Source organism: Daphnia carinata, chromosome 7, assembly GCF_022539665.2.
Source record: "Daphnia carinata strain CSIRO-1 chromosome 7, CSIRO_AGI_Dcar_HiC_V3, whole genome shotgun sequence".
NCBI lineage: Eukaryota > Metazoa > Arthropoda > Branchiopoda > Diplostraca > Daphniidae > Daphnia > Daphnia carinata.
Window position 1 is genome coordinate 2,567,951 of NC_081337.1, and position 12,646 is coordinate 2,580,596.

Sequence of the window (12,646 nt, forward strand, 5' to 3'; positions counted from 1 at the left end):
ACGATGAACCGACGAAGCACAATAGTGGCAAACTCTTTTATATTATCGCTACTGAAGAAAGAACTCTCATCGACGACATCAAGGTACAGATTAATAATTTAAACGTACATTGACCGTATATTTATTCTGTTTGTTTTTTAAAACTCAATATTACTTCTGTGTTGACAGGAGCCTCTTCGTAAGGCGGATATCGCATCAAGTGCCCGAAGGTAAACGAACAACGATTCAAGTAAAAGTTAGTTGATTTTATTCAAGCTAATGTGTTTTGTACTTATATAAAGCATAGAACTCTTTCTCCATTTGGAGAAAGAACTCGAAAGTTTGCTATGTAAACGAACGTCAGTAGTATTAGCGCAGGACTTTTTGACAAGGATATTTCAAGAGTAAAATGTTAAAACTGAAGTTTGATTCCCGCGAACGAGCACGAATGGTGGCATATTTGCTGTAAGTGCCTCCAACCAAGCCATGTACAATGGGGCACTGGAGCTTCTTTTCGTGTTACGGGTAAGGTCCTTATTTAATTTTTAAGATAAAGTATAATTAAAAATTTTTATTCTGTTAGATGAATGAAGTCAAATTCCTTACATGAAAACCAAATTGGAATCGGATGAATGGTCTAAAAGTAATTCCCGTAATCTCAGGTAACGATCCGTTTTATATTGGAAAGTCTCGAGTTCGCTGTCCGTTACGTGAGGCTCTTCAATATTTTAAAGACGTAAAACAACCACTAAGAATTATTTAATAAAGAGCGTACCGTTAGTTCCTGATTGTAAAAATGGTCGAATTAAGCCATCGAACCACTTTTTTGTTTTGCTTTTGGGAGGTTCATCCACGTCAGTAATAATCACAAGATCAGAGTAATCAATCCGGAATTTCGACAGCAACATTGTCATCCTAGATAATTCGGAAAAAAACTGGTAAAGTGTAATCGCAAGCTTAATTTATTAATTTGAAAAAAAAATCCAACCCGATCTGTTCTTTTTCTAGTTCGTGAACACCAGACGCCGTACAGAAAATGCGCAGTTTTGTTTCAGACCAATTTGATCGGCTGTTTATGATGACTGGTAGCAGAAGTGTCAATCCTAGTTAAATGATGTGACGAAGGAAATTGAATTGAAAATACTATCAGTTATTTTCAGTGTTTTGATGACCTCCATCATCGCTTAGCCACCAAACATCAATGGTATCTTTTTTCTGCTTTCTCTGGAAAAAGGTGATACTGTTTAATACGCTCTTAGGAAGTGGATTTCCGACAATATCCCTGTAAAATTGAAACCATGAAAGGTTGCGAAAATAATGTGAAAAGTTACGCACCTTAGAGCGATATTTTCTTCTGCCTTTTTATTCTTAGCCTTTTTGTCTTTAGTTTTTTTGTCCTTAGCTTTTTTTTCTTTCTTTGGTTCTTTCACTGGAGAGATTTCTATTTGAACCGCGATAGATTCAGTTGAAGTCTCAATAATTTTAGGTAGGTTTGCTAAGTGTTAAGGATGGGCAAAGAAGTTACAATTCCTTTCCTCTAGGATAATTTAAGTCATTTAATTATTCACCTGTTACCACAGAGGTTTCTGTTGTCTTTTCTTTTTTGTCTATAACTTTTTTACTAGGAGTTTGCGAAATGAGTTCGTCGATATCAGCCACGATTCCTGAGCAGTCTAATCCCTCTTTAAGACGAAGGATAGCCACTGCCACATGCATTTCGAATCCCGTACTGCAAAAGACGCTCAGCGTAAGCGTATCACCTATACATTCCATCTCGATCAATTCCGTAATAACTTACTGTATTGTCAGCAAATATTGATCCAATGAATTTCTGTCGCAGGTTGACCAGTTATTTTTATACCCCATCAGCAGGATGTTGGGTTTGACTTTGCCTACGCCCGCAAGGCCAAGCATTGCAGCTGTCCCTGTTTGGAGACCGGAGTTATCTGCAACAGTACAAAATCCCTTCATGTTTGTGAACCGCAGGTATCTATAAGCTTTCTGTTGCAGTTTTAACCGCGCCTCAAATGTTAGCTTTTCCTATTTAAAAAGATAAGAATTTGTTGTGGCGTAAAATCAGTAAAGAAAAGGGGAATTACCTTGACTACGTTACCGCAGATCATGAGCGAATTATTCTTGCAAATGAGATAAAATTCAGTATTGCATTGAAGTTTATGAGTAAAAATTTGAATTTTACCTGGGCTTCGATAGAGAACCACTAAGTAGAAAAATAGAACGATGGCAATTGTTATCATTCCTATGGGAAGACTGACAAGCATCATGCAAGCGATCGACATAAGTCCTGTCAACAGACTCAGCCAAGTATTGTAATACTGAAAATGTGGAGATTTAAATTTAGCACCAATTCTTTTTGTATTGAAGTTCATTACCTTAAAATTCGGGCGCCATCCGATCGGTTTAATTAAGCTGACATGGAACGTCGAGAAATTCATCATTGCGAACGTAGCAAGGAAGAAATTGGAATTGATGAGTGCAATCACATTCAGTTCAGCTGAAAAATATCAATATTAATTTATTCAAAAACATCAAATTGATTTTCTATCTACCGATAAGCACGAAAGCCATAGCTAAGATAAAAGTGAAGGCGTAAGCACGGTATGGCTTTTTTGATGCCCCGTAGGCCTTTCCAAGAAAACCAACCATCCAGTAAGGGTAAATGTTATCGTGTACGATGACTTCGAGCAGAGCTGGGCAAGAAACGAAATCCGATAGAGCAGAACTTAAAGTCGCGGCAAAACATCCTACGTAATTGAGCGGACCAAAGGCAGAAACTAAAGCCATCGCCTAATTATGTGTTTGATAAATTTACAAGTTTGGTATTGAAAAAGGTGGCACTTTTATTTCTTGCGTGTTTTACCTGATAGTCGTGGTAAAGTCCGTAATTACATTCATTAATTGTGCAGTTCAGATTAGTTCCATTGTGCAGGTCTTCAACAATTCCAGTTGCTATAAAAAAAGGAAGCATTTTTTAATGACATTGTTTCTTTTGTAGATCAAATTAGGACGGGCATACCTCTACGGGCAACTGTAGCAGCACAAATGATTGCGACTATGGCGTACGAGATGCTGCAAATAATGATAGATAAAATCGTTCCTTTCGGAATAGCCTTATTGGGATTCTATTTGAAATCAAAAGTAAGTCTTTTTATGAAACTCATTTACATTATGCAAAGACATTTACTTTTAATTCTCCAGAAACATTGGCTCCGGCTAGGATACCAATGGTGGATGGGAAGTAAACCGCAAATACTGATATGAAATTTTGCATTTGACCAGAAGTAATGGTATATCCAGGTGCCCAGTTTTCGCTAAGCAAATCGCCTGTAAATAGAAGTTTGTAGAAATTCATTTATATTTTGTAATTGTATTAGAATTAATACGTTATTCCGGGAACATTACTGCTGTATGCAACAAACCCCCTTGCTTCTTCGGTCTCAGAAGATGGCCCCATGATGCTTCCAGTAATAAAATTGGTAAATGCCGCCAACATAATGACAAATATGACGTCCTTCATCTGTTAAGGTAATATTGGAATTGTTAGATCAAGTTTTTTTTTTTGTGGTGTTTAACCTTGGTTTCATATTTAGTTCCTAGACCGCAGACGGCAGAAACGACTATTAAAGTGATGGTGCCTATGAGTCGAACGTCATTCGTTCCTCCGTGGATGACAGTTATCCCACCGTATTCTTTTATCATGTCTCGCAATGATTGCGAAAATCCAACTGTATTAAGACCGCAATCCATCGTATTGGCGATGGCGAAGATGATTCCGATTGAACCACCAAACTCTGGACCCAATATTCTCGACCTGTAGTGTGGCGTGGATTTAATAGTTTAACGTTTATTTCCACGTGCAGCTGAATAGGAGAAGTCTCATTTCTTGTAACTTACATAACAAAGTAAGTTCCACCTAAATATTCAAGTTACAAAGTATTACCTAGGAATATTTGAAAGATTCTTGTACTATTTAGGTCATACCGCCGCCGATTTCTCCGTTGGTAGAGATAGCCGACATGGACAAAGCTGTCACCAAAGTGATGAATGTTGAAATTGCGATGAAAATTAAGGTTTCACCTATGGCACACGAAAAAGCTCGATCTCAATAGTCTTAATTATAATTTTTTTTCCCAAACTAATGATTCAGTAACCTATTCCTGCTTGTCCAACCACCCGTGTCAGTCTCAGGAAAAGCATAACACTCCAAATGCTCATCATGTTTCGAATAAGGACTCCTTCGACCCAGCCAAATTTGTTATGCATGGAATTATCGTGAAGTGTTGTAACTCCATCCTGTACTGTCGGTTGCTGTTCGCCAAGAAAATAATTACTTCACCCAGCAAGGACAAGACAGAGAATATGCAGCTTGGGATAGTAATACCGTGGCCATTACATTGGGATTCAACAGTTCCGGTAACGTTGGTCGGGTCACTGACTGGTGTGTTTTGTAACCCGTTCGATAATTGTCAATATGAGGTGTTGCATCATGACTTGTTTTTCGATCAAAAGGCCTTGGGAGAGCTGAAGTTGCACCTGCTCTGACTGCTTCCTGTTTAGATGGGACGTTCCCACCGTTCCTAGTTGGCTGCTGAAACCCATACAGACATGTAATGCAAAAATGAACAAAAGCGCTGTTTTAACTATTCTGTTGTTATCAAGCATTTTTGGTTCTTACGGTGTCCAACTCGTCGTTGTCTATGCCAGTTCCTGGTGTAATACTAGGCGTTGAAATTCAGCGGAGTGGACCCTCACTCGGTTTCTTTGGCACTGACGTTTTTCTTCTTTCTCTGCCTAAGAATGGAATTGTCAGGTGTACTTGGCAAAAACGAATACGACGCTACCTACATTCGAGCTAGTTAGCCGGTATTTATTGGACATTTTCAGGTAAGATGATTTACTTGTTATCTGTTGTAGCGTGATTTAACTATCTATCTCTCTTAATAACCAGTTACGGCTAGCGAAATGCACCCGAAGAAACCCTTGATGACATTCGTCGCCTTTGTGTTATCTGTGGCAACAGAGGAGCGTTTATAGGTCAAAGACATACATCGATCGGAAGCTTAAAGCTCTTTACTGAGATACCCACTTCCTAGCGGCATTAGACAAAGTAGGGCAATAACATATGCATGATGCTAGTTACGGCACGGTGTTAAATTCATTCCACTGTGTCAAATTTAGCACCGATCTTTAGCGAATACTACTAATGTTTTGTAACTATGCGCAGGGGCGTTTTATGGTTGTATTTGCGCCTGTTAACAACCAATGACGGTGGCGTTTTGTGCTGTAGTTTATTTTTAGCTTATTTTTAAATTTAGCTATAACCGAAAATAAGTTCGACAAAATAAGCCCTAAAAAATAAGCCCGACAGCATAAACCCGGCCTTGTGTTTTTGATGTTTTCTTAAAAAACTATAAGTGCCATTGGAAAATATATCTGATTTTTGTGATCAGCATTTCATTTAGCATCGAAATCATGTATTTCAAGCCATATTTGAAATTTGGCCAAAAATGAAAAAGTGGGAAGGCTATAGCCTTCTCACTTTTGTCAAAATCGGCCAAAAACGAAATCTCTTGAAATTAATCAAAAATCATACTGTATAATCAGAATTGAACGCTGATTCTGACAAAGTGATTTATTTCCCCGTTTAACGAACCGTTTTCGAAATACACGGAAATAATGTGCAGTAGGCGCATCAACTTTAGGCTATGTTATGGTTTTTTACCTTTATTTAAAAAAATATAAGTCTGTTGGAAAAATAAACTTAATTTTCATGCTTTTCATTCAATTCCTGATCGAAATGCAGTACTTTAAGCTAACTCTTACATTTAGCCATAACCGAAAATAAGGCCGAAAAAATAAGCCCGACTTTTATGGCAATCCGTTTTACATAAAAAAAAAAAAAAAAATGGCGGAAAAAAATTAAAAAATCGCACTTTTTTCTTTTTTTCCGACACGTAGCCATCTACCGCTCAGACTCATTATTACTGGCGTAGGCAATTTCAGTCCATTGGATGCCATTCGCAGTTAATTGAGAAGCGTGGCTGGAGAAGAACGCGCGGCTGGAGGAACAATTGAAAAATGGATAAGATAATAAAACAAAAAAATGTTAAGTATAAACATTATTATATTGGTTTTCAATTATTAATTATTGTTTATTAGATAAAATTATGAAGCTGCAGGCCCAGTTATTGGAACAACACAAAATATTAGATAACAAAGCTAAGGATCGTAGGCCTAACACGTAATGATTCTATTTATTTGCTTTTATTCATTTGTGTTTTGTAGCTCAAAGTTTGAGTCTACAAGCTCAGCTAGGGGAAAAGAACCAATTGGAACGGAACAGTTTCCAAACAGTGAAGGAGGTTTTTCCAAACTCATCCCTAACTGAACATGAGGATGAATTGGCATTAGGCGAACACAGTCAGGTACCAAATTTTTCAAATAAGAATTCAAAATAAGTATAGAATTTTAACAAACAATTATTTATTGTTTAGTTATTCAGTCTACCACCTGACAGTGTGTTAAATTTAAATTCTGTTAGTGCTGCACAAAAAGAATCGTTAGTAATAAGCCCATGCAGTGAAGGAAGTGAACAATTGTGGGACCGTATTTGGGCCGCAAATGGGTGTGGTACAGAAACCAAGATATGGCACAAGTTCAACATGAAACATGGATTAGGTACTTTTTGGTTTTATGTCTATTGAAAAAGTATTTTTAATGCTATTATTTTGCATTCACAGAATTTAATGGGGGATCAAATCAAGTCTGGAAGTGTTACAGGATGGAAGAGTCAGCCTACAGATGAAAAAACACTGAGAGTGCATTACCATTAAGGTATGAGGTAAAGTAATAGAGTATGCACATTGTCTAATGAGAAGTACTATCTTGTGTTAATAAATCCAGTACAACAGCAAACCTTTATAGTTCTGTCACAGCTAGAAACCTCAAATAATTCTGCTTCTCTGTCTAAAGAACAACTTGTCCTTTACGTTCAGAGTGTTGGGGAAACTGGGTACTTAAATGGCCCTAAAGATGTTTTAATTTTGCTGCCATTGCAGAGATGAACATCATACATGGACTCTTTAGGTAAGAAAGGATTTTTCTTCAAATAATTTTGAATTTATGATGAAGAATTTCTCCTCCTTTTTGCCAACAAGGTCTAATCTACCAAAAAAAAATTTATCCAATAGGAAAGGATTTTCATGTACTGGGAACACAACTATCAACAATGCAACATTGTACAGGTGCTAGTTTATCATTCAAGAGCCTTATACAATGATGTTAATCTGCAATTTGTATGTCCTTCCCCAAGCTTCCACCAGAAGTTGAATCTATGAGTCATGTAAGTTACATGATCAACAGTTGATATGTTTAACGGTGTTGTTTTTCTTTTCTCAATATAGGTTAATAGTAACATTGGATCTGAAAAAATTCTTGGTTGGGGCAAGACACTGAATAAATTGTATTGATTGGATGGATGACATGACATTTCTGTACTTAATTCGGATTCCCCAGACGGTATTTGATATTTAAAAAATTGAAGTGCATATCTGGGCTCCCTTCTTTTCTGAAGCCCCGTTTCCCCTTGACTCGTAATAAGCCCGTAGGGGGTCATGCCCCTACTGTACGGTATATATAAAAACAACATATACCGAGGTTTGGAGGGCTCTGGCCGGAAAGGGGACGTGGGGTGCCGCTTAGTCCGATGATGTGTTCACGGAGGGCGATGTGGCTACCCACAAATCCGAACTAAAGGTTAATCGCTCCTGTAAAAATGTTCCAAATCTTCAGCTCTTCTTCCGGCTTCTCTTAGCCAATCACCGGGTAATCTCCCCGGTGGGTCAACAAGGCAGTGTCTCCCCCTGCCTGGGTTGACGGCAACTTTTGAAAGGGCTATTGTGCCTTTTTAAAGTTGCAAAAATAATTGTAATGTGCAGAGAATTGTAAATACAATTTTTTTTTATGAAATATTTTTTGCAAAATTTTTTTCTTTTTTGTCTGTGTTCGTGTTCACACGTTACAGTTATAAACATTAACTTTATTTCCCTTGCTCAATTCACCTTTAGTTTTTATACCACCCTTTATGATAAGCATTCTTTCCATTGGTTTATCATTAATCTGGGATTTGAACCACTAACCTATAGCATTCCAGTATAGCGCGCTACCGTTGCGCCATGACTGTTCTTGTAAATATAAGTTATGATCTTGATGCCTATGTTAAAATAAGTTCGTCATTAGGGTATTATGGAATGCCTATCATGATAATAACAAATTATAGATGGCATAATAGCAAAGCTACTGAATTGCATGCAAGATTACTTAGGTTCGATCCCCATATCAGTCAATTGAAAAACTAAATAAATAAATGGAAAAAATAAATAATTTTACAAAGTATTTTATTTTCCCTCCTTCCACCCACTAATCCACCACTATACATATTCCACATAATACAACATACAATACATACATATATACACTTAAAACTAACCCGTTGGCTGCCACGCCATCTTAACTACGGTCGCTACGTCGCTATCATAGGGATAGCGACCAAGGGGGCCGGGTAGGCCGGGCTGATACGATGATGAGACCTTTACGGGAATGCACACCCCAGGTCTCATCTATCGCATCGATGAAGGGAAAGTCCCTATGGTGCATTGCCTTTGGGGCCATTCGGCCAATCTTGAGCAGTGGCGCTGCTCCACTCCATGGCAGATAGCCATGGAGCAGAACAGCGCGGCCCGTCCCTGTCAAGCTACAAAAAAAAGGGGATAAAAGGTGGGTGGCAGCCAACGGGTTAGTTAAGAATAAACATTGCAAAACACACACAATACCAAAACGACGAGGCGAAGACGCGGCTACCACGAAGCAAAGACGGGATGGCGGGCGAGGCGAAGGCGGGGTGACCACGAGGCGAAGAAGGGATGACCGGCGAGGCGAAGACGGGACGACGGGCGAGGCGAAGACGGGACGACGGGCGAGGCGAAGACGGGACGACGGGCGAGGCGAAGACGGGACGACGGGCGAGGCGAAGACGGGACGACGGGCGAGGCGAAGACGGGACGACGGGCGAGGCGAAGACGGGTTGACAGGCGAGGTGAAGACGGGCGCGGAGAAGAGGAAAAAGGCTTTGTTCTGTAACGTAAACGTAAAGAAAAAGAATTACTTAGTTGGAAATATAAGATTGCTGATGTAGCCAAATGTATGAAAGCAATTTGACTTACTTCTGTTGTCCAATGGCTAGAAATACTGTAGGGCCAGCAGATAGGCAGCAGACAGCAAAGAGATGGCAGTCCTATGGTTGAATATTCAATTTATAAAACAAACAAACTATACTAGGTATGAGAAAAATTTATGAATACCAATAGAAATTGTATTGAGGTACATGTCTATGTCTGTTGGTAGGCTAAGTAGAGATTACAATTGTTGAAATGGCTGTGGTTACAGTTGGCGCTGCAGTATAAGACGAATTTGGTGCACCAGTTAGATTACAATTGACAGGCAACCATGAGCGGGTAAAGGTTAGAAGAATAATATTATGGTATTCATACCCATAGGATTCGCATCTTTGGTGACATTCCTCAACGGGAAGTATCCTTTACAAATGAAGTTTCATGAGCTTAACCTTAAAAGAAAAATCCGCTAGTGAGATTCTGATAACAAAACATTAGTCTTATACCTCTCAATGAGCACCAGAATAGTTTGATGAATGCAACATAATGGGTTGCGAATAGTTTTTTGTTTTGACAGCTGACATAGGTGATTACAAGACATGTAACATAAAATCCAAGCATTTTGTGGGCTTCACTTGCAAAACACACTCTAGAACGAAAACACACAGAACCACCATTAGATTTGCTTGAATTTTCCCTTGGAATGTGACATACTTCACAAAAACTTTCGAACACAGGTTTCACTACCCCCCACAGTCACCAACTAAGCAGTAGCACAGCAGCGTCATCTTGTTTTCCAATTAAGAACCGAAATATTCATAAAAATTGAAAATCTTGTTTTTTCGAGACGGGAACTGCACTGATGTGAACTCTTTTAACAAACTTCTTGAGCGTGAATCGAGCGTGATTGGCAAATATAGCCCCCCCCCCATATTTGTACCATTTCAATTTTATTTAAACAAATGTAGCGACCAAAACCATGAACAGCATTTTTAAAGTATAGCGATTTAACATGTTTTTGAGCCCGGATTAGTCACTGTTTTTTATTTATTTATCCAAAAACCTAGATATTTCTAGGAAAATACATAATTTGGGTTCAGAATTCAAAAAGAAGCTTGGTTTCTCTTCACATGTAGAAATTTTGCAACTTCACACATGTCTGGATTTCAAGCTAGTAAACATTAAGTCTGTCTGACAATACAATTTTCTTTCTTGAACAGCTGCACGCTATTTCGCCATGTTTCACGGAAAAAATTCTCCACTGAGACAAGGGCATCGATTGTGTGTTATCGTGCCTATTTCAATTAACCAATCACCAGGCAAGGAAAAAAATTCTTCGAAGCAACTACAAAGCTACATGGCTGCCAATATATACTGCTCCTATTTGTGATAACAATGTATGAAAGGTAGTATCAGCAAATGGTTTTATTGTTGTTTTATTTGTAACCTAACCTTATAATGCAAACCTCCTTTTTCTTTTGTTAGTGATGAAGATGGAATTTTCTGTCCTACTTGTTTCTGTCATAGACTGTGGGGTCCACCGTTACAAAACTCTACATCAGCAACAATCGTTTCTCACTGCTCAGAACCTGCAAATGTCGTGAATGAAAAAATTTTAGTTAAAAATAATTTAAAAAATAGTTGTAACACCAAGCATTATTAAACGACTTGCCTAACTAAGGAAACCGCTGGAACCACAATGTTTGTCTCCACAATCCTGAAATGGTTGAAATGGCAAGCTTTGCTTTATTTCATTAATTCTAATTTAAAAAAAAGGAAAAAGCCTAACTGCATGGTTGAGCAGTTTGGCTTGATGCCTTTTTTAAAAAGCAAGAAGGTAGCAATAACCATTATCTCAATGTGCCTGTCGTGCTGACTTTTAAGGACACGAGTTACCGTGAAACAAAAGAAAAATAAAATAGGTAATTCATTGATGGGTCTTGCTGTTAGATGTTTCTAGTACGTCGAGGTGGTGGCGATGAGGTATCCTCCTTAACAAGCTCAGGTTCGCTAGTTGTTTTCTTGCCACCACGTGTCCGTTTCGTGGCCGGCACGGCCGGAGGTTCATCCGCCATTGTTGCGGCAGATACTGCCGGGCCCTTCTTTTGTCGTGAACGTTTGGCGGCCGGTGCTTTCTCTTCCTCTTCTTTTGCAGTAGCGGCCACAGTCTCAATGTCGGGGTCGCGTTCCAGCTGAACAGAGACTTTCTTCTCGGCCGGTGAAGCCGTCTTCCGCGTCGAACGGGTGGATCTGACTGGCGAATGCGCCGTTTCGGCCACGTCAAAATGAACTTTGAGTGCGCCCTTTGCGCGAGTAGATCGTCCATTTTTGACGAATGTGACTCGCGATCCATCGTTCGCCTCCGGCTCATCTGGCACGTGATTGGCATGGATGTCGACAGCGTGTCCGTTGCCTTCGTGTAACATTTCTACATCATCCAATCCAGCAACGTGTTTATTGGCTTTCGTTTCACCACGACGCCTTTTGCCTTCCGGCGCTTCCTTCTCCGGAACGGAGACACGTTTGACAGCACCTCGACGTGTTGTTTTCTTCGTCACCACGACATCGGCTTTTATTGTTCATCTATAATAAGACAGTAAAACACCATTAGGCATAAAAACTCTTAATTCATATATATATATTTCATACCTTACATGATTCGTGAGTTGATTGCTAGCATATTCTTCTGGCAGAAGCTTCGGAAGAGACATTTACGATTTTCGTTTACGCTCACCATGGATGCTGGTAGACTAGACATTTAAAGTTAAGACACTTTGCCCAATTCCAACAGTTTTGATTCTTACTTGTAAGTTGTTATTGCACGGGAATGCAGCGACGAAGCCCGCCGTCTTTTTGCTGTCGCCAAAAACGATAGTCTTGGCATCACCGAGATCTTGTAAAACTTCGATCAGCTTAGCTCTCTTATCTCTTTTCGAGCACTGAAAAAAACACCTGTTCAACATCCGAATTGGTGCTACCGACAATGCCTGTTGCGAAGAATAGGTAGTCTTCCATGTACGTCGCAGCCAGCGCTTGTACTTCATCTAGGAATGTAGCCGAAAACATACAAACACGACGGATTCCCTACAGAGAAACAAATAGTATTACATCAGTATAATCTCATACTCAAAAGCCATCGAGGACATACTTTCGGATGCATCGTTGGATGATTGACAATCTTTTCAACATTGGGACCGAAACCCATATCAAGCATTCGATCAGCTTCAACCAAAACTTAAAACCTGACTCCCGAGAAGTCAAATACTTCATGGTCGAAAACTCCTTGAATCGCCCCGCGGTCGCGACAAACATATTGCACCCAGCTTGAAGATTTGACCGCTGATGGCTCGTGAGAGTTCCTCCATATATAATCACAGACTTTAAAACCGAACTGTAGGAGAATTTACACGCCTCGCGGTCAATTTGAATGCCCAATTCACGAGTGGGTGCGACAATTACAACTTCTGGCTTTTGCCCCA

At 39.4% G+C, this 12,646-nt stretch overlaps 2 protein-coding genes and 1 long non-coding RNA gene across 3 annotated transcripts; 1 reads left to right on the forward strand and 2 right to left on the reverse strand.

Moving 5' to 3' along the window:
- Positions 1 to 377: 377 nt before the first annotated feature.
- On the reverse strand, positions 378 to 4,387 carry LOC130695453 (bumetanide-sensitive sodium-(potassium)-chloride cotransporter-like). Its single transcript, XM_057518589.1, is given in 21 exon segments — positions 378 to 488; positions 491 to 512; positions 586 to 697; positions 755 to 894; positions 968 to 1,082; positions 1,152 to 1,261; positions 1,315 to 1,474; positions 1,548 to 1,708; positions 1,778 to 2,019; positions 2,079 to 2,312; positions 2,370 to 2,491; positions 2,547 to 2,784; positions 2,858 to 2,946; positions 3,014 to 3,119; positions 3,182 to 3,321; positions 3,400 to 3,514; positions 3,571 to 3,808; positions 3,892 to 3,910; positions 3,979 to 4,074; positions 4,149 to 4,305; positions 4,379 to 4,387. Coding segments are annotated over 21 exon segments (2,736 nt in total).
- Positions 4,388 to 4,612: 225 nt separating this feature from the next.
- LOC130694595 (uncharacterized) lies at positions 4,613 to 5,449 on the forward strand. Its single transcript, XR_009002086.1, has 2 exons — positions 4,613 to 4,881; positions 4,946 to 5,449. It is a non-coding gene; the product is annotated as an uncharacterized LOC130694595 (long non-coding RNA).
- A 2,988-nt stretch (positions 5,450 to 8,437) lies between these two features.
- Positions 8,438 to 9,782, reverse strand: LOC130695664 (uncharacterized). The gene is made up of 5 exons (XM_059496254.1): positions 9,674 to 9,782; positions 9,546 to 9,619; positions 9,357 to 9,447; positions 9,219 to 9,289; positions 8,438 to 9,129 (listed from the first exon to the last, which is right to left on the reverse strand). Exons 3-5 carry the CDS (start codon positions 9,379 to 9,381, stop codon positions 8,530 to 8,532), a joined length of 696 nt encoding a protein of 231 aa, XP_059352237.1. The 5' UTR covers positions 9,382 to 9,447; positions 9,546 to 9,619; positions 9,674 to 9,782; the 3' UTR covers positions 8,438 to 8,529.
- Between the last annotated feature and the right edge of the window lie 2,864 nt (positions 9,783 to 12,646).

Excerpts from the sequence above, each read along its gene's own strand:
- LOC130695664 (XM_059496254.1), bottom strand. The coding sequence starts at position 9,381 with ATGTACCTCAATACAATTTCTATTG. Across the intron at positions 9,290-9,356 it reads CCTCAATACAATTTCTATTG|GACTGCCATCTCTTTGCTGT; the intron begins GTATTCATAAAT and ends ATTCAACCATAG. Across the intron at positions 9,130-9,218 it reads CTAGCCATTGGACAACAGAA|AACAAAGCCTTTTTCCTCTT; the intron begins GTAAGTCAAATT and ends TTTACGTTACAG.